The sequence below is a fragment of the Lytechinus pictus genome, chromosome 10, assembly GCF_037042905.1.
Source record: "Lytechinus pictus isolate F3 Inbred chromosome 10, Lp3.0, whole genome shotgun sequence".
NCBI lineage: Eukaryota > Metazoa > Echinodermata > Echinoidea > Temnopleuroida > Toxopneustidae > Lytechinus > Lytechinus pictus.
In genome coordinates, this window is record NC_087254.1 from 230965 (window position 1) to 250385 (window position 19421).

The window sequence follows — 19421 nt, forward strand, 5'->3', positions numbered from 1 at the left end:
ACTTCCAAGAATTGAGTGACTCCTCACCACTCGTGCACTTATTTGAAAGAGAAAGGTTTATGAACCATTGCCTGTCAGTCTCATTGTCTACCACGCAAATCCCTGCCCATGAATGCTTCAGACCCTTTAATTTGTTGACTGTGAATCAGTACCTTTGTCAGAGAAGAGACCACCTGGAGGACATTAGCACCCGTAAATAATGTAATTAAAGTCTGTCCTGGGTCACTTTGAATAAAGTTGTTTATTATCATCCGAACAATTTTATTGTTATCATGGCAAATCATTTGAATAATAGAAAAAATATGGAAAAAATCCAAGGATAATTTAAAAAAAAAAAAAGTGGGGAAGGTCGAGACTTAATACAATGAGGGACAAAATGATGTCAAAAATGGGAAAAATGAAGTACTTGTCCTTTAACGCACCTCTTTTACGTTTCCTTTTTCCCCGCTTTTATTGGGGGGGGGGCGGAGGAGTACTTTCTTTTTTTATCACTAAAGTGTAAAGGCGGTGCTCCCTTGCCTTTAATCACTTATAATGATGATCATGATAATGACAGCGATGACAATTATTTTAGACCATGTACCTGATCCTCTGTTCCCCTTTCCCCCTTTTTTTCCTTTCTTTTCCAAAAAAAATCTACTGTTGTTTTACAACTGATGGAACAACATAAAGTATGAATTTTTCTTTAAAAAGCAACGAACAATTCCATTGTGATTAGTGGTATACCGCTTGAGACGTCATCACCACTTATATCAGAAGTTAATTGCATGGGCGTTGTGACGTGCGCCTGTAATCTAAGCTACATTGAGGAAGTTATAAATTGCTGCAGATGTTCGAGGTTCGGGCCCTAGTCACGTCTATCGGACGTTGACGTTAAAGGTCGGTCTCGGGCGTAAATAATCATATCTGATTGATACACGTCTGTATAAACTTAATTACACACGCACACACATAATGATAAGCTGGAATGTTGAGATATTTGTGCTACCTTGATAAACATACTTGGAAAATGAGAACCATATTAAAGACAATTATGATGATGAATATGTTGATAATCATGGCAATAATGAAAAAAGGGATTGTGATGATGATAAAAATACAGAAGATATGCTGAAAGAGGAAAGTCGACCATGATCTATCATTTCTATTTTCCTCTTTTATTTGTTTCTTTTCTCTCTTTTTCAACGGACTTCATTGGTGGTTGGTAGGAGGCTTTTGCCCCAAACCTTTGATGATGGCAAAAATATCATAAAATGATACGGCGATGATAATTTTCGGGAAAAATTGATAGTGACAGATCAGAATAAACTAAGATTAATGATAAATACAACGCAGCTTGTGACCATGATAAAATTGGTAATGATGGTGATGATGGTAATGTTAAAAACAAAGAGAAACAGAGAAAGAAAAATCTTTCCTCTTTTAACCTCTCTCTCTCTCTCTGTCTGTCTGTCTCTCTTTCTCTCTCTCTGTCTCTCTGTCTCTCTCTCTCTCTCTCTCTGTAATATGTTTATTATGATGATCATGATCATTAATATGCTCATGACCATTTGATATTACCAGAGATAAGCAACATAACGATCATCATTATGATCATACATAACATCATTATTATCAGCATGGTCATCAACAGCATCATCAGGATCACTATCATAATCCATGTGATTAAAATGAACATAGGAAATGAACATAATCAAGAAAGATGGTGGTATAGGCATTAGATACGTAAAAAAGGCTTGATACTGAGAAATTATATGAAAAACATGGAAAATGACCTTTAAAATGGTTATTTATTGCAATATGTGTACCTATATACATTCCAATGGACATAAGAAATAAGGTGAAAAAAAGAATAACAAAGAAAAAAAAAGTTGCAGGAGTCGGACTCGAACCCCTGCCTGCATGATGGAATGAGAAGTAAGTCTGACGCCTAACCGATTGAGCTAGAATATTTCCCATAGACTCAACACGTAAGCAAAACACCAGAATCTCAAATCCAATCTTGCAAGTGAATTGCGGGCATGATCCCGACATCTGATCGGAAAATGAAGGAGACGCAACCGAAAGCTTAGAATCTCAGCTACAACATACTAAAAGCTCAGGGATAACTAGCAACAAAAATTGGAGATATGGCTTACGAAATAGAAGAATGTAGAATCTAGTTTTGAGAAAAAGTAATGTCCCATAGAGATTACACGCAAAATGAGTAAAAATGACATGCCATTATTATTTGCAATTTTTGAGGATGATTTGTCTATCAAAATGAAAAATAAAGGCAATAACTCAGAAAGAGTAAGAACTAAGCTACAACATATCAAAAATTGGGTGAAAATTGACCAATATTCACGGAGTTAGAGCAAGATTTGCATAATTATAATGACGTCATAATAGGCAAAATGGATTTTTTGAATTCCGACGCCATTTTGATGACGTCATAATATAATTGAGGGTCAAATGAGACATGAAATTATATCTCTAGTTCATACTCTATCAAAATATGAAAAAAAAATTGGGGGTCCCCATGCGTTCTGAAGAGCTACAGCGGATTTTCTATAGGCATGTTTTTGCCCATATATGGCCTATAGTGAGAGCTCGCGCGCACACGTGCTGCAAACTTTAACGGGTGTTAATTTCCTTATTAATGGTCGTAGAAGGTTGATCAAGGTATCAAATTGCTCAAAATTATATGATCAATGCAATGAAATAAAAAAAACGGTGTTTCTGAGTTGCATTCAAGGCGTTACGCGCGGAAACGCGCGCGCATACGTTTGCGCGCGCAATTTTTTGAAATGCTTAAAATGACCTAAAACGTACTCTGTTTTGGTCAAAAAGTGATTTTTAGCATTTTAAAATTTTGACGCGCGCGTACGCGCGCGTCGTGACCTTCAGGTGACCTTTGATGACATGACCTGATGACCCTTGATCTGAAGTTTATGTCATGTGAATTTGATTTATTTTTGATAATTGATAATGGAGATATGATTGATAATGTGATTTTACAAAATGGCGTCTAGATGACGTCATGATGACGTCATGACATTAAGATTCTTGCAGAATTGAGGTCTTATTGATGTTGATATGTGGTGATATTTTGATGATTATTGAATATGAACTTTCTGAGATTTGCTGTCCACAAGAAATGGAGGAAATAAAAATAAGAAATAAAAAATAAAGAAAGAAAATTCGGACAAACATAAGAGGTGATCTGTCATAGACAGACCACCTAACTAGAAATTTAATTCGTCGTAAGGACGAATTAGGTGGTCTGTCAGTCATTTGTTGACCAAGAATACATATGAAATCGACTACAGAGAAATGATGAAATAAAGTCAAAAATCTCAGATCATGACGATGATCACCGATTAAATCGGTGATAATGACAATCATGATAAAAATAATGAAATGGTAAATGAAGTAATAAAAGGAAGTCATGAAAAATAGAAATCAAAGGAAATTTGGTAGTGAAATGACAAGATGAGAAGCAGGAAAGGGAATCAAAGATTACTCATTTCTGGCAGCAATTTAAAAAAAAGCAAAATATCTTCTGATTAACAATGAGAAAGAGAAGTACTTTCTTTATAGATATAATAAGATTTTTATGGTAAAATTATACGATTTTTGACAAATAAGGTTGCTAATTCTGCACTTTTAACTTTTTGGTCTAAAATTTGTTTAATTTGACATTAATTTTGTATATATTTCTTTATATTTCTTTTCACAACTACACTTTGATTAAAATTATTAGCAGCATTTATATAAAAAATTGTGAAATTTACTGATTTTGTTAGAGCAAAAAGTTTACAACCTATCTTTTTGTTTCTTGCAGAATAATTTGTTATTAGAACAATTGTAATTCTGATACCACAAAGCAATAGATCAGCATAATTTTTGCATTTCAAACTTCATTCTATATCTACTATGTTTTTTAGCTGTGAATTTGATTTTATCAGAAAGTTGTGGGAAGTTTATTTTTTCCTTATGATTCACACAATTGATAAATTAAAATGAAACATTAACTCAAATTTAAAAGCATTTATTGTTAATACTGTACCATAGGAGATGGTGACATTATGATGTTTTGATGAGACTAGTTTAAGTTAAAGGTAGTATTTAGTTTTGGTAAATGTCAGAAAAAGTATCTTTCTCTATTTCAGTTCATTACCCACAATCCAATTTTTGAAAGTTTACCTAAACTAAACGCTACCTTTAATGATAGAGCTGATGGTGATGATGATAATGATAATAATAATTATAATTATAAAGATGATGTGATGGTGATGAACAGGGTGATGATAGTGGTCATAAAGATAATTATGAAGATGATAATAATAATGATGATACTGATGATTGTGTGATGATAATGATGATGGTGATGATGATTATGATGATGAAGATGATAATGATTATAATGATGATCTAGAAGAAAATTAAGATGATGATAACGATGATGGTTGTGGTGATGTTGAAGATAATTATGATTGTGATGAGGATGATGGTGATGATGATAAGAATGATAATAATGATGAAAACCAAAAGTAGGACTTCAAACACAAAAACAATACACATAAATTTAAAGTAAGCACTCTTAGAGAGCAAAATCACGAAGATATAATTATCTCAATAAAAGGAAAAAATGAAAGGATAAAATTATTAAATCAAAAAAGAAAAGAAAAGAAAGGCAGGGGAAGTTGAGAGTTAATACGATGATGGTCGAAATGATGTCAAAAATAAGAAAGAGAAAGCATTGTCTTATAACGTTTCTCTCCTATATTTCCTTTCATTCCTTCTTTTTTTTTTTTGGGGGGGGGCTGGGGATTCGTTCTTTTTTATCACTAAAGTGTACTTGATATTTCATGCGAGGTGGTTCCCCATTGCTGTTGGTAAATTGTAATGATGATCATGCTAATGACGATGATAACAGTTATTTAATATTATATTGTAATCCTCTTTCCCCCTTTTCCTTTCTTTCTCTTTTTTTCCAAAAAAGCTAGACAGTCATTTCACAAAGAACAATTAACATGGGATAATATTTTTGTTCCTGAAAGAGCGAAGAACAATTTCCCTGCGATAAGTAGTATAGCGCCATCTTGAGACGTGATCATCACAACTGGGCGTTGTGGCGTGCGCCTGTACTGTAATCCAAGCTGCATTTCAAAGTTTCAAATTGATGCAGCAGCGCAGGGGTTCGAAGTTCGGCACACGTATATGGTTGACGCTCCCACATCGCTGCGAAGCACATCGATGAGAAGTACATTGGCTATAGGCCGATATTTCATTGAAATCTTCAAAATATGAAAAATCTGGTAAGTCCCTTGTTATTATTACATATCATTTTAGATATACAAATCCTCTTTTTATGTTCTGCGGAGTTAAATTTTGAATGCCAGTGTCGGGTGAGGTACCTCACCCCGCCTCACCCGCTTTCCTATAGCAGTGCTTAAGGCCTTCACTACAGCGGTGCGTATTGGAGACTTCGGTCTATGTAGGGACTCGGGAGGGATTCCGTGAGGCCAGACGAAGTCTCAGCGGAACATATCGTGACCAAAATAGACAGATTTTTCGGTCTAATTTTTGCAAGCCTAGGCCCTATAAAATTAAAAGGCTATGTTATTTGCTGTATTTGCAAGGCCCCCTAGAATTGAAAACTCATTGCCAAACACAAAAAATATTTTCAAAATTAAAGATTTGAGTAGGGCCCTATATACTCTCTCTGGTGATAGTCTCTAAATGGAAGACGGATCATTCATCTGTTTTAATATTTTTTGTTACGGTACAGTAGATTCTATGCCTAGACTAGAGTCTAGACTCCTAATCATATTTTAATTTAAGAATTATTTTTACTATTTGTTCTTGTGTGCTGTCATGATCGGCCTAGTTTTACTAGTTTTGTTATAATAATAATATTTTAAGACCTTTTTTTACAATTTGTGTTGTGTACTGCTAAGTTTCACTTCACAGCAGGTCTTATTTACATGCTATTTAGTCTGTTTCTGTCTGGGGCATGTAAACAAACAACTATTCTACTAGTATTTTGTAATAAATCTAGAGGTACTCTACACATTTATCCAAAAGAAAATAGAGGGGTTAAAACATTGTACTAATGACAGAACAGCTCTTGCGTGGGTGGATCTAGCTTTAAGAGCGTCGTGATGAGAAAATTTGTATATCATTTTTGATATGGTCTTCATGACACTTTAAAGTCTTGGTTAAAATTTCTTGCGGGCTCATGTAAAGAAACGGCTATTCTAACATTTTATAAAAAATCTACACATTTTACAAAAAACTAGAGGGGTTAAAATATTTTACTTAACTTCCGAACACTTTTTGCGTGGGTGGATCACATTTTTCATTCGGTGAAAAGATGAAAAATAAGTAACAATTCTTATTCAGTGCTATGGTTTTCGCTTCAATATCCACGTGTCACCATGTTTTCATGTGTTAATTCTTGCCGTCGCAATACTGCCATTTGCACAACAAAGAAAGCCAATCTCGCCCATCACATGCACTAGTCTCGATCTTCGCGTACACGTGCAGAATATTTCGTTAGGAAAAACGTAATGGTTACACGTGGGGTTTTCTAAGCAAATATTTTGCACACCTTCAGATCAAGACTAGTGCGTGTGATCGGGTAAGATCGGCTTTCTTTGTTGTGCAAATTGCAGTATTTTACAGCACAAATTAACACATGAAAACATTTGTAGATTTTTTACAAAATGTAAGAATAGTTGTTTGATTCATGACCCGGGCAGGAAATTTTAACCAAAGTGTTAAAGGGTCTTGATCATCATTTCAAGAATCATATAAAAAATTTCATCATCACGATGCTTTTAAATGCTAGGGTGGATCGCATTATTCATTCGGTAAAAAGATGAAAAGAAAGCAACAATTCTTACCCAGCGCTGTGATTTTCACTTCGATACCCACATATCGCCATGACTTCATGTGTTAATTTGTGATGTCACAATACTGCCTTTTGCACAACAAAGAAAGCCGATCTCACACGATCGCACGTACTAGTCTTGATCTTCGCGTGTGCAGAATATTTGTTCTGAAAAACCCAATGTCGAGTTTTCCAAGCAAATATTTTGCACACCTTCGATGATACTTATCTGGGCGACAAAGAGCTGATTAGTTTTTGTTCCCAAGGTAGAAGGTCAAAGGTCATAGAATTCAATAAAGTACATAAGAAATAGATCATTTTCGCGATAAATCAATAATTCTTTGATGGATCAATTGCAAACTTGGCTCATTTGGCACATACAAGTGGTGATGAACTGATTAGTTTTGGGGGTCTCAAGGTTAAAGGTCAAGGTCATAAGAAAGAGACCGCTCTTGCGTTAACTAAAAAAAATTGATTGATCAACTTCAAACTTGGCTCATGTGTACATATGCAAGTGATGATTAGCTGATGATTTTTTTTATTTCAAGGTTAAAGGTCGAGATCATACAATTAGAAAGAATACATCAAAAATAGACCGTTCTTGCAATAACTTTAAAACCCTTTGACAGATTAATTTCAAACTTGGTTCATATTAGCATATACAAATGACAATGATCTTAAGATTTTTGGTCTCATGGTAACATGGTTCGATCAACTTTACATGTTTGATTTTTGGGGAAATAGTTATTTGACAAGACTTCATAGTCACAAGATCAAAGGTTTAGTATTTTTTTAAACTTTATTTGAACAGAAACTAGGATATATTTCTGGTCTTGCACTGGCGGAGGCATGCATTTCGACCGCACACGGTTGAAGATTCGTCAATTTTTTGTTTACCATAACTTGGAAACTATTTTACTCATATTTGAAACTTGAATCATGGACTCGTTACCAAATGACAATGATCTGATTCATTTTGAGGGTAAAAAGTTAGGGTTACAAATTCAATACATAATATGAGAAATAGATTGTTTTGCAATAACCTGAAAATCATTCCAAGGATCAATTTGGAAGTTTGATTACATGTGCCCAGGGATATGACATTTTTAAAATTAGTTTTCAGTTCATTGGGTCAAAGATCATGATTATGAATTCAATATAATACATAATAAATAGATTGTTTTTATAATATTACATTTACTTTTTCATGCATCTAATTGAAAGTTAATTCAAAATTGATAAGAGGGTGACAATGACTTGAAGGTTACATGTTTGAAAAAATTGCTTTATCAATAATAAAACATTATTGGAACACTCGAAAACAAGAAGCTTGGGAAATTTATGTTTCTTTCTATTTTCTCTACAGCTACCCGTAAACAGACAAGAACAGGTGCAAGCTCTATGTAAAAAAAAATAATTAAAAAAAAAAGAAGAGCAGTGGGTTTGAGTATGTATGTGTTATAAAAGCATTTATTTTTCTCTCATTTTTTTTCCCCATTATAGACTACCTAAGTTACGGCATAGACTGTTCGTTCCTGTATTTTGCTGGACATTAGAGTAAGTATGCATGTACAGTCAAAATTCATAAAAAGATCTGATATAATAATATTCCTGATAAAAGAAGATAATATTTTGGTCTTGGCTCTTTATATTCTTTTGTTTTTTAACCCTGATATAACAAGACTTGTGCTATTATTTCTCTTTCTCCCCCTGTTTTTCTTTAATCTCTCTATCTCGTTTCTCTCTTGGTTAAAATGTATACATGTAGATAGCCTATCGAACCAACTTTGAAATAATAGTTTAAATAAAAGAGATTAATTCATACATGAACAAGCAATACACTCTTCTGAAAATGGTATGAATTTGTATTTAATATTGTGAGTGGCAAGTCACGACTTGAAAAGCATTCTACTGATCAATTTTCGAAAGTTTGATCATATGTGATAAGGGAGTGTCAATTATGTAATTACAGTGGAAATTTGGTATAATGAGGTCCTTGGGTACATCAAAATTTCCTTGTTGTAGCGGGAATGTCATTATATCAGGATTAAAAAAAACAACAGAGTAATAAGAGTTGAGACCAAAATATTACCTTGTTATATCAGGAATATTATTTTATCAGATCTCTTTCTAACAAGTTTCTACTGAACTTTTGGGAGTGATGGGTCAAAGGTTCAAAGTAAAAAAATCTATAAAATGCATAAGAATGGACTTTTTATGCTTTCACCCATTAAAAGTGGATGCTGGAAGCATTATGTATTTGGGTTGTCCGTCCGTCCATCTCTCCCATTTTCACTCTCACGATAACTTAAAAATTGGTCAACTGATCAACTTCATACTTGGCTCGATATTTATCTTGGTGACAAAGAGCTGATTCGTTTTTGGTTCGCAAGGTAAAAGGTCAAAGGTCATAGAATTCATTAAAATACATAAGATATGGACAATTTTCACGATAAATCTGAATTCCTTTCAGAGATCAATTGCAAGCTTGGCTTGTGTGTGCACATACAAGTGATGATGAGCTGATTGGTTATAGGGATCTCAAGGTTAAATGGTCAAGATCATAGAATACATAAGACTGTTCTCACGATAACTCAAAAAAATCTGACGATCAACTTCAAATTTGGCTCATGTCTGCATATGGAAGTGATGATGAACTGATTATAATTTGTTTTCAAGGTCAAGGGTTGAGGTCATACAATTCAATAAAATACATTAAAAAATAGACCGTTCTTGAAATACATGTAACTCTCAAACCCTTTGACAGATCATGAAGGTTGTTGACAATGTCACACTTTTAAATTTTCTAAATTAATGAGGTACTATCTAAGCTTTAAATTGAGAATAATTTCATACAATAAAAATGAGTTAGAATTTTGACCCTATTTTGGACTCGTTGTCTTCGTTTCTCTTGAAATAGCCCACATACTCATTGCAAAATGACAATGATCTGATTGATTTGGGGTAAAAAGTTATGTTTACAAATTCAATAGATAACATAAGAAATAGATTGTTTTTGCAAAAACTTGAAAATAATTTTAAGGATCAATTTGGAAATTTTATTACATATGCACTGGGATGTGACATTGATGAAATTAGTTTTCAGGGCCATTGGGTCAAAGATCATGATCATGAATTCAATATAATACATTATATATAGACTGGTTTTATAATAACATTTACTTTTTCATGCATCTAATTGAAAGTTAATTGAAAATTAATTAGAGGGTGACAATGACCTGAAGGTTACATGTTGTGAAAAATACTTCATCAATAATAAAACATTATTGGAACACTACAAAAAATTTATGTTTCTTTTTATTTTCGATACAGCTACCCGTAAACAAACAAGAACGGGTGCTAGCTCTGTGTAAAGAAAAATAATAATTGTTTTAAAAAAAGGAGAGCAGTGGGTTTGAGTATGTATGTGTTATAAAAGAATTTATTTTTCTCTCATTTTTTTTCCCAATGTAGATTACCAAAGTTACAGCATAGCTTGTTCGTTCCTGTATTTTGCTTGAAGTTAGAGTAAGTATGCATGTACAGTTGAAACTCATAAAAAGATCTGATATAACAATATTCCTGATAAAACAAGGTAATATTTCGGTCTCGGCTCTTTATATTCTTTTGTTTTTTAACCCTGATATAACAAGATTTGTGCTATGTTTTTTCTTTCTCCCCGTTTGTCTTTATCTCTGTATCTCGTTTCTTTCTTGGCTAAAATGTATACACGTAGATAGCCTATCGAACCAGCTTTGAAATAATAGTTTAAATAAAAAAGATTAATTCATAATGAACAAGCAATACACTCTTCTGAAAATGGTATGAATTTGCATTTCATATTGTGAGTGGCAAGTCACTACTTGAAAAACATTCTACTGATCAATTTTTGAAAGTTTGATCATATGTGATAAGGGAGTGACAATTATGTAATTACAGTGGAAATTCAGAATAACGAGGTCCTTGGGTACATCAAAATTTCTTTGTTATAGCAGGAATGTCATAATATGAGGGTTAAAAAAACAAGAGAATTTAAGAGCTTAGTCCAAAATATTACCTTGTTATATCAGGAGTATTATTTTATCAGATCTCTTTCTAACGAGTTTCTATTGTACTTATGGGGGTGATGGATCAAAGGTTCAAAGCAAAAAATCTATGACATGCATAAGAATGGACTCTTTAATGCCTCTATCCATTAAAAGTGGATGCTGGAAGTATTACGTATTCGGGTTGTCCGTCCGTCCATCTCTCCCATTTTCGTTCTCACGCTAACTTAAAAACCAGTCAACCAATCAACTTCATACTTGGCTCGATACTTCTCTGAACTGATTAGTTTTTGGTTTGCAAGGTAAAAGGTCAAATGTCATAAAATTCATTAAAATACATAAGTACTAGACCATTTTTGCGATAAGTCTGAATTCTTGTGCCGGATCATATGCAAACTTGGCTCGTGTGCACATACAAGTGACGATGAGCTGATTAGTTATGGGGATCTCAAGGTTAAAGGGTCAAGGTCATAGAATACATAAGAAAGAGACTGTTCTCGCTATAACTCGAAAAAATCTGACGATCAACTTCAAACTTTGCTCATGTGTGCATATGGAAGTAATGATGAACTGATTTTTTTTTTTTTCAAGGTCAAAGATCAAGGTCATACAATTCAATAAAAGACATAAAAAATAGATTGTTCTTGCAATAAGTATCAAACCCTTTGACAGATTAACTTTAAACTTGACTCACGTATGCATATACAAGTGACGATGATCTGATTAGATTTGGGGTCTCAAGGTCAAAAGTCAAGCTCATGGAATTCAATAAAATACCTAAGAAATAGACCGGTCTTGTTATAACTAAAATATCCTTTGATGGATCAACTTCAAACTTGGCTCATTTTAGCATATACAAATGACAATGATCTATTAAGATTTTTGGTCTCAAGGTCACATGATTCGATCAGGTTTACAATATACATGTTTGATTTTTGGAGTAATAATTATTTATTTATCGATTTCATAGTCAAAAGATCAAAGGTTTAGTATTTGTTTACTTTAATTGAAACAGAAGCTGAGATATATTTCTGGTCTCGCACTGGCGAAACATTGTTGCAACACTTGAAACAGGAAGGTGGGGAAATTCATGTTTCTTTCTCTTCTCTCTACAGCTTCCCGTAAACAAAGAAGAACAGGTGCAAGCCCGGTATTAAAAAAAAAAAATTTAAAAAAAATTAAAAAAAAAAAAATTAAGAAAAGGAGAGCAGGTGAAACCCCTGGAAAAGGAGAACAGGTGAAACCCTTGAACAGGAGATTAGGTGAAACCCCTAAAAAAAAAAATTGTTCAAAAAAAAGGAGAGCAGGTGAAACCCCTGGAAAAAAAAAAAGATAAAAAATTTAAAAAAAGGAGAGCAGGTGAAACCCCTGGAAAAGGAGAACAGGTGAAACCCTTGAACAGGAGATTAGGTGAAACCCCTAAAAAAAAAAATTGTTCAAAAAAAAGGAGAACAGGTGAAACCCCTGAACAGGAGATCAGGTGAAACCCCTGAAACAAATCCGTCTATCACACAATTCAAGACAGTAGACCTTGCACCTTGCACGAAAGCTTGGTTGAGTAAAAAAGAATTGTGGGTAGCAAACTAAAAAATTTTTAAAAGGAGAACAGGTGAAACCCCTGAACAGGAGATCAGGTGAAACCCCTGAAACAAATCAGTCTATCACACAATTCAAGACAGTAGACCTTGTACCTTGCACGAAAGCTTGGTTGAGTAAAAAAGAATTGTGGGTAGCAAACTAAAAAATTTTAAAAAGGAGAACAGGTGAAACCCCTGAACAGGAGATCAGGTGAAACCCCTGAAACAAATCAGTCTATCACACAATTCAAGACAGTAGACCTTGCACCTTGCACGAAAGCTTGGTTGAGTCAAAAAGAATTGTGGGTAGCAAACGGAAAAAATAAAAAAAAGGAGAACAGGTGAGACCCCTGAACAGGAGATCAGGTGAAACCCCTGAAACAAATCAGTCTATCACACAATTCAAGACAGTAGACCTTGCACCTTGCACCTTGCACGAAAGCTTGGTTGAGTAAAAAAGAATTGTGGGTAGCAAACTAAAAAATTTAAAAAAGGAGAACAGGTGAAACCCCTGAACAGGAGATCAGGTGAAACCCCTGAAACAAATCAGTCTATCACACAATTCAAGACAGTAGACCTTGCACCTTGCACGAAAGCTTGGTTGAGTCAAAAAGAATTGTGGGTAGCAAACGAAAAAAATAAAAAAAGGAGAACAGGTGAGACCCCTGAACAGGAGATCAGGTGAAACCCCTGAAACAAATCAGTCTATCACACAATTCAAGACAGTAGACCTTGCACCTTGCACGAAAGCTTGGTTGAGTCAAAAAGAATTGTGGGTAGCAAACGAAAAAAATAAAAAAAAGGAGAACAGGTGAGACCCCTGAACAGGCGCACAGGTGAAACCCACTGTAAAACCGGCGAAGAGGTGAAACCCCTCAACAAGCACACAGGTGAAACTCCTGTTAAGTTAGTAAAAAAAGGAGAACAGGTGAAACCCCTGAAACCAAGAAAGTCTACCCCACAATTCACGACAGTAGACCTTGCACCTTGCACGAAAGCTTGGTTGAGTCAAAGAGAATTGTGAGGACTGGTAGCAAAAAACTAGTTAACGAGATAAACGAGATAACGAGATAACGAGATTAACAAGAATAACGATAAAAACAAATAAAATAACAAGAAAAACAAAAACAAAAAAAATTAAAAAAGAAAGCGGAGAACAGGTGAAACCCCTGAAAAGGAGATGAGGTGAAACCCCCCAAACAAAGCAAAAACAAAAACAAAACAGAAGAAAAAAGAGAAAATAAAGACGTGTACTTCATTATTTGACTGTAAAGTGTTTCTTTCTTATGAGTTTGAAAAATTACAAAGAGAGTGAATAAAATTGGAGTCAAGAGGACAAGTGGTGTTGAGTAATCTGAAAGAGTTTATTTTACTAAGGTTATTTTTCTTTTAGGATAGCAGAGTGAGGAATATATAATTAAGAGAATAACATTTAGAAGTTTAGAGACTCTCAAGAGAAAGAAGTGAGTAATAAATTATATATACTGAAAAAGGAGACGAGAATTTATATCCAATTAAGTCTAGAGATACAGCTGGGCTTGAATCGTTGAGGAAAGAGTATTTGATTATTTACAGAGTTTTTAGAGGGAAAAAAAGGTGAGGAGAATTGAAGTAATAGGAGTAAGTTGTAATTACAAGTTAGCTTGAGTGGTTGTGAAGAAAATATTGATTAAAAAGTGTTTAGATTGAAAGTAAAGATGTGAGCTTGATTAGGTAGAGTATTGTGAATAAAATTGAAGTCTAGGAAACAAGGTTGAGAAGTACTAGTGGACTTAATAATTTCAGAGGATATTTGATCAAATATATTTCTTATTTAAGGAAGAAATAAGGCTGGTTAATCAGAAAATAAGTGATCAAAATTGTGCTAAGAGACAAAAGGCTAGAGGTTTACAACTTTTGCAAACAAGAAAAAAAGTGGCCTTGATATATTATAAACACAGTTTGTAAATTGAGAATAATTGAAGCTTATGAGATCCAGATAAACAAGTAGGCTCGAGTAGTTCCAGAGAGGGTATTTTATCATTTGCAGAGTTTGATGAAAAGAAGCACACCTGATATAAAAGAATAAGGCTCAGAAGTTCATAGATTCATAAGAAAGAAGTGACTGATGAACTATACTGAAAAAAGGTAAGGAAAATTGAATAGAATAAAATCGAGAGATAAAACATAGTTTGAGTAATTAAAGTAAGAGTTTTTGGTTGTATACAGAGGATTGAAGAAAAAACAAACAAAAAAGGGTTAAAAAACAGTTTGAGTAATCAAAGTAAAAGAGTTTTTGGTTATATACAGAGGTTTGAAAAAAAAAGAAACAAAGGGTAAAAAACATAGTTTTAATAATTAAAGTAAAAGAGTTTACAGACATTTGAAGGAAAAAAAAGAAACAAAAAAGGGTAAATATTATTTGAGTAATTAAAGTAAAAGAGTTTTTGGTTATGTACAGAGGTTTGAAGAAATAACAAAAACAAAAAAGGGTAAAAAAACATAGTTTGAATAATTAAAGTAAAAGAGTTTTTGGTTATATACAAACGTTTGAAGAAAAAACACACAAAAAAGGTAGAAAATATTGTTTGAGTAATTAAAATAAAAGGGTTTTTGGTTATATACAGAGGTTTGAACCAAAAAAAAAAAGGGTAAAAAACATAGTTTGAATAATTAAATAAAAGAGTTTTTGGTTATATACAGACGTTTGAAGAAAAAAACAAAAAGGGTAGAAAATATTGTTTGGGTAATTAAAATAAAAGGGTTTTTGGTTATATACAGAAGTTTGAAGAAAAAACAAACAAAAAAGGGTAAAAACATAGTTTGAGTAATTAAAGTAAAAGAGTTTTTGGTTATATACAGAGGTTTGAAGAAAAAACAAACAAAAAAGGGTTTTAAAAAATTGATTAATAAGATAAAGTTAAATATCCAAGTGAGCTTGAGTAGTTCGAAGAAATATTTCATAAAAAAGTTTCTAGATTGCAAAAAAGGCTTGAACTTGATAAATTAGAAAAAGAAAATTCAAATCGAGATAACAAGACTGGGAAGTACTAGTGGCTTTCAAATTAGAAAGAGAATATTTGATAAGAGAATTTGTTTTTATCTAAAAAAGAATTGAGCTTGGTTTATTGATAAAAAGTGAGCAAAGTTGAAGGAAGAAAATAAAATTCAGAAGTTAACAGAGCTTGGAAAAGGGAAATTGACCTTGATAAATCACCTGTACATTAAAAAAAGGAAATATTGAAGAGAATAAGATCAAGATACACTGTTATAAAGAGGATATTTTATCATTTACAAATTTTTGGAGAAAGAGCTAAGCTTGATAAATCAAGTATCGAAAAGAGTAAGAAAAATTGAAGTAAAAGAAGAAGGCTTAAGTAAAACAAATTGGTTTAAGTGGCTGGAAAAAATTAAATCACAGATTTTCCATTTTTGTTAAAGCGAGCTTGATATATAACAAAAGTAGAAAAATTGAAGTAAGAGAACAAGGTACAAGAAATACAACAAGGCTTATATAATTTAATAGCCAAAACCCATAAATTCATCCAATAGGAAACCAACGTTTGTTGAGAAAAAAAAAAATATTGGATAAGAGTATTTTGTGAAATACAAGGAGGCTTATATAATTTCATAGCCAAAACCCGTATATTCATCCAATATTCCAGTTGTAAACCAACGTTTGTTGAAAAAAAAAAAGTTATTGGATACGAGTATTTTACGTGTTGAAAACACATCAAGGCATTCATTTGGAATTAACTAGTTGAACTGTAAAATTATAATATTGAGCATTTTATGTCTATTGCAGAAGAGAAATTGAAAATGGCTGTCGATCATTTCAGCTCAGTTGTTCATGAAATTTTGAGCATACTCTCTAATTATACATCGATGATCAATACAGATGTTGATGAATGTTATCTGTGCATGGATAAGATCAATGAATATGAAACCTACGTAACGTGTGAATCTTGCAACAATGATTTCCATGTGACATGTAAGGAATACGTGAACAATAACAAATTTGCTGACCAGAGATTGATATGGATTTGTTCATGTTGTGGTTATAGCAACATTGGTGATCGCATATTTGACAGAGAGTGTATTCCATCTCATTATAACAGATATGAGCCTCTAATGGAAGCAGATGATGATGATGATGATGATGATGACAATAGCAATAAGAACATCAAAACCTTCAAGCAGACAAGGCAAGTTAAGGGAGCAAGGAAGAGGTATGTCAAAGAAAAAAAGAGCACAGTGCTTACAGATCAATGTAGCAGATATGAAAATGGTGTAACAGACAATCTGTCTCAAAACTTGCTCAGTGAAGAATTTGACAATAGCTGGGTGAAAGTAAAATGCAAGAGAGCAAAACTAATGGCAAGAAAAAGGGAAGAAAGGTTGCAATCAAATTCAGAACAAAGAAATGATCAGGGCAAAAGGCAGGAAAGATCAGTCAATGGTGTATTGTTGGAACCAGGTGTAACGTACATTGGCACAGCATTCAAGACATTTTATGGAAGTCGTAAGAGGAAAAACACAGTACAGAAAAAAGAGAATGATGAGAACCACAAAATGAAAAATGAAGAAAAACATGTTGGTGTCCAATCCTATGCAGAAACTCTATTGAGCATTTATGCTTGCAGTGTGAAATCTCCGCTTTCCATGAAATTTTGTAATGATGCCAGTAAGGAATTTGAGAAAATGCAAAATCGATCCTATGCTAATGTAACTACTAAGTTGTCTCCATTGTCGAAACCAGATTCTGCTAAGCACTCCAACCGAAGAACGTGTAATATTCTGGGAAAGATGAAGGATTTGAGACGGTACAGAGTTCATGCAGGAGGCAAACAAAGGAACAAGAAAGGTCAGTTTATCAAAGTGAAAAAAAGGGTAGATGATGTCGATTGCACTTTTTCAAAATCGTCAAAGAAGGAAGTAAAAGAGTTGAACACAGATATGATCCACAATGAAGTGACAAATTCTTCAGAGAAAGAAAAAGTTTCTAATCAATCAAACAATTCTGATAAATCGATCACAGTAGGCAAAGATAAAGGAGAATCAAGAGGCAGTAATGACGGTCATCCTCCAAACATGCCATTAAATGAGAATGGAACAGGTGAAATTAGAAAACAAAGTATCGGTAGTGCAGAAAACATGAATGTCACCAATGGAGTAAGGCAAGTCGATTTGCAGGATGATATTGAAGAGAATGAGGAAAGCGGTAGCGACATTGACATTGATACACCTATCAAACGTAATCGTAGGAATTACATCGATTCAGATTCAGACACCAGCATTGAAACTGTTGCAGTTATACCTTGTACTTCAATTAAAAGTGAAGAGTCATGTCAGGGTATTGGTACACAGCATGTACTTGATGAAACGTGTCACATTGAAATTGTTCCAGATGCAAGACTGAACGAAAATACAAGCAATGCAATTTTGAATACGGGAGATGAGTGTATTGATTACTCTCATGTGCAAATTTCCTTGGAATCTGATATCAAAGCAGACATTGTTGAAGAAGAAAATGAAGTTGAAATCTGTTCGAATGAATCAGGAGACGAAGTAGAGTTTGTATCAGATCTTGGAATGTGCGATAGACCAGACAAGTCTTTCAAATTTGTACCCCTCGAGATGAATGAGAAACAAGCGATTTGTAAAAAAATGAATATTAATTGTGCACAGAAGAGCTGGCTTGAAAGTTTTAATAAAGACGAGAATATTGGGATTCCTTCGTGCATAAAAATTATAATTAGAGATGGCAACTGTTTCTTTCGTGCAATTTCGTATGGAATTTCCGGTACTGAACGTCATCATGCGATTCTGCGGAGACTTACCGTTAATCATTTATTAGAAACTAACGATATGTTCAGGAATACATTGAGAAGTGAGTTCAGAAGTGTCAGAGAATATGTTGTTGAAAAGAGAATATCGGAAGATGGAACTTGGGCTACGGACACGGAGATGAGTGCATTGGCCAACTTAATTGATACTGATATCTATTCTTATAATGACCAAGTACCGTGTTGGCAGTTGTACTCTGCTAAGAAACCTGGCAGCATAAATGTTATTACAACTGAGAGAGGCATTTTTCTACAATACACAGATAATAATCATTTCAATGTAGTTGAATCTGTTAAGAGTCTTGGTAGTGATTCATCAAAGACCACAAAAACAAAACAAGATGTGAGTACAGCAGTAGATACACGAGTCAAACCAGTTGCACAGGGAAGATTCAATCAAGGTCATGAAAGATTTGGTTGTTCATCTGGAAAGCAATGTGTTGCTAATTCATTATCAGCTCTGTTGTACAGCAAAGTGAAAAATGCGGCTGATTGGAATAATGATGATTTGGATAGGATTTTGATCAACGGGGATGAATTGTATCGTAACATAAGGCAGTTTGTTTCACGCCAAGACGAATATTTATTGATTTCTGATCTACCAAAACTCTTGGAAGCCTATGATGAATTGTTCGAGATTGAATATCGTGAATCGATTCCTGGTTTGCTAGAAGGAGATGAATCAACTTTGGTGGACTCAATTTCATTGCCACTGAAACAAGCACTAGAGCAAGAGTTATGCAGTGATGTCAATGCTAGCTTTGTAACATTTTCTGGGAACACTTTTGTTGTCATATCTGCATTTGAATCTTTTTTTGTATTTGATTCTCATTCAAGAAACTCAAGAGGCTTACTCATAGAGGATGGCTTTAGTGTAGTACTAGAAAGTCCAAGCTGGCAAGGTGTTCACAAGCATTGTATGAGGTTGGCAAGGACTTTGGGTTGCTCTGAATATACGCAATATGAAATCACAGGTGTTATTGCAAGAACAATTTCCGGCAAGAATGAGACATTGAATGGTCGCTTTCAGTTACCTGGCATTTCATTGCCCCAAGATCCATTACCGAGTGACAATGCAATACACGTAGAGAAT

The 19421-nt window shown here is 33.8% G+C and overlaps 1 protein-coding gene across 9 annotated transcripts in view; it reads left to right on the forward strand.

The window, feature by feature from the left end:
* The first annotated feature begins 5084 nt into the window (after positions 1-5084).
* LOC135155598 (uncharacterized) overlaps positions 5085-19421 on the forward strand; it is a 28367-nt gene continuing 14030 nt past the window's right edge. For 4 of the 9 annotated variants that reach the window (XR_010294730.1, XR_010294724.1, XR_010294731.1 and 1 more), the window contains exons 1-5: positions 5085-5303; positions 8384-8437; positions 10355-10408; positions 16601-16711; positions 17242-17346. Coding sequence is in view for 1 of the 9 variants with exons in the window: in XM_064105093.1 (XP_063961163.1) it covers positions 16624-16711; positions 17242-17346 (193 nt within the window). In the remaining 8 variants the exon portion in view is untranslated. Of the gene's footprint in view, positions 5304-8383; positions 8438-10354; positions 10409-12041; positions 12077-16600; positions 16712-17241; positions 17347-19421 lie in introns of all 9 variants that reach the window. The other 5 variants (XR_010294725.1, XR_010294728.1, XR_010294727.1 and 2 more) reach the window with 5 other exon arrangements.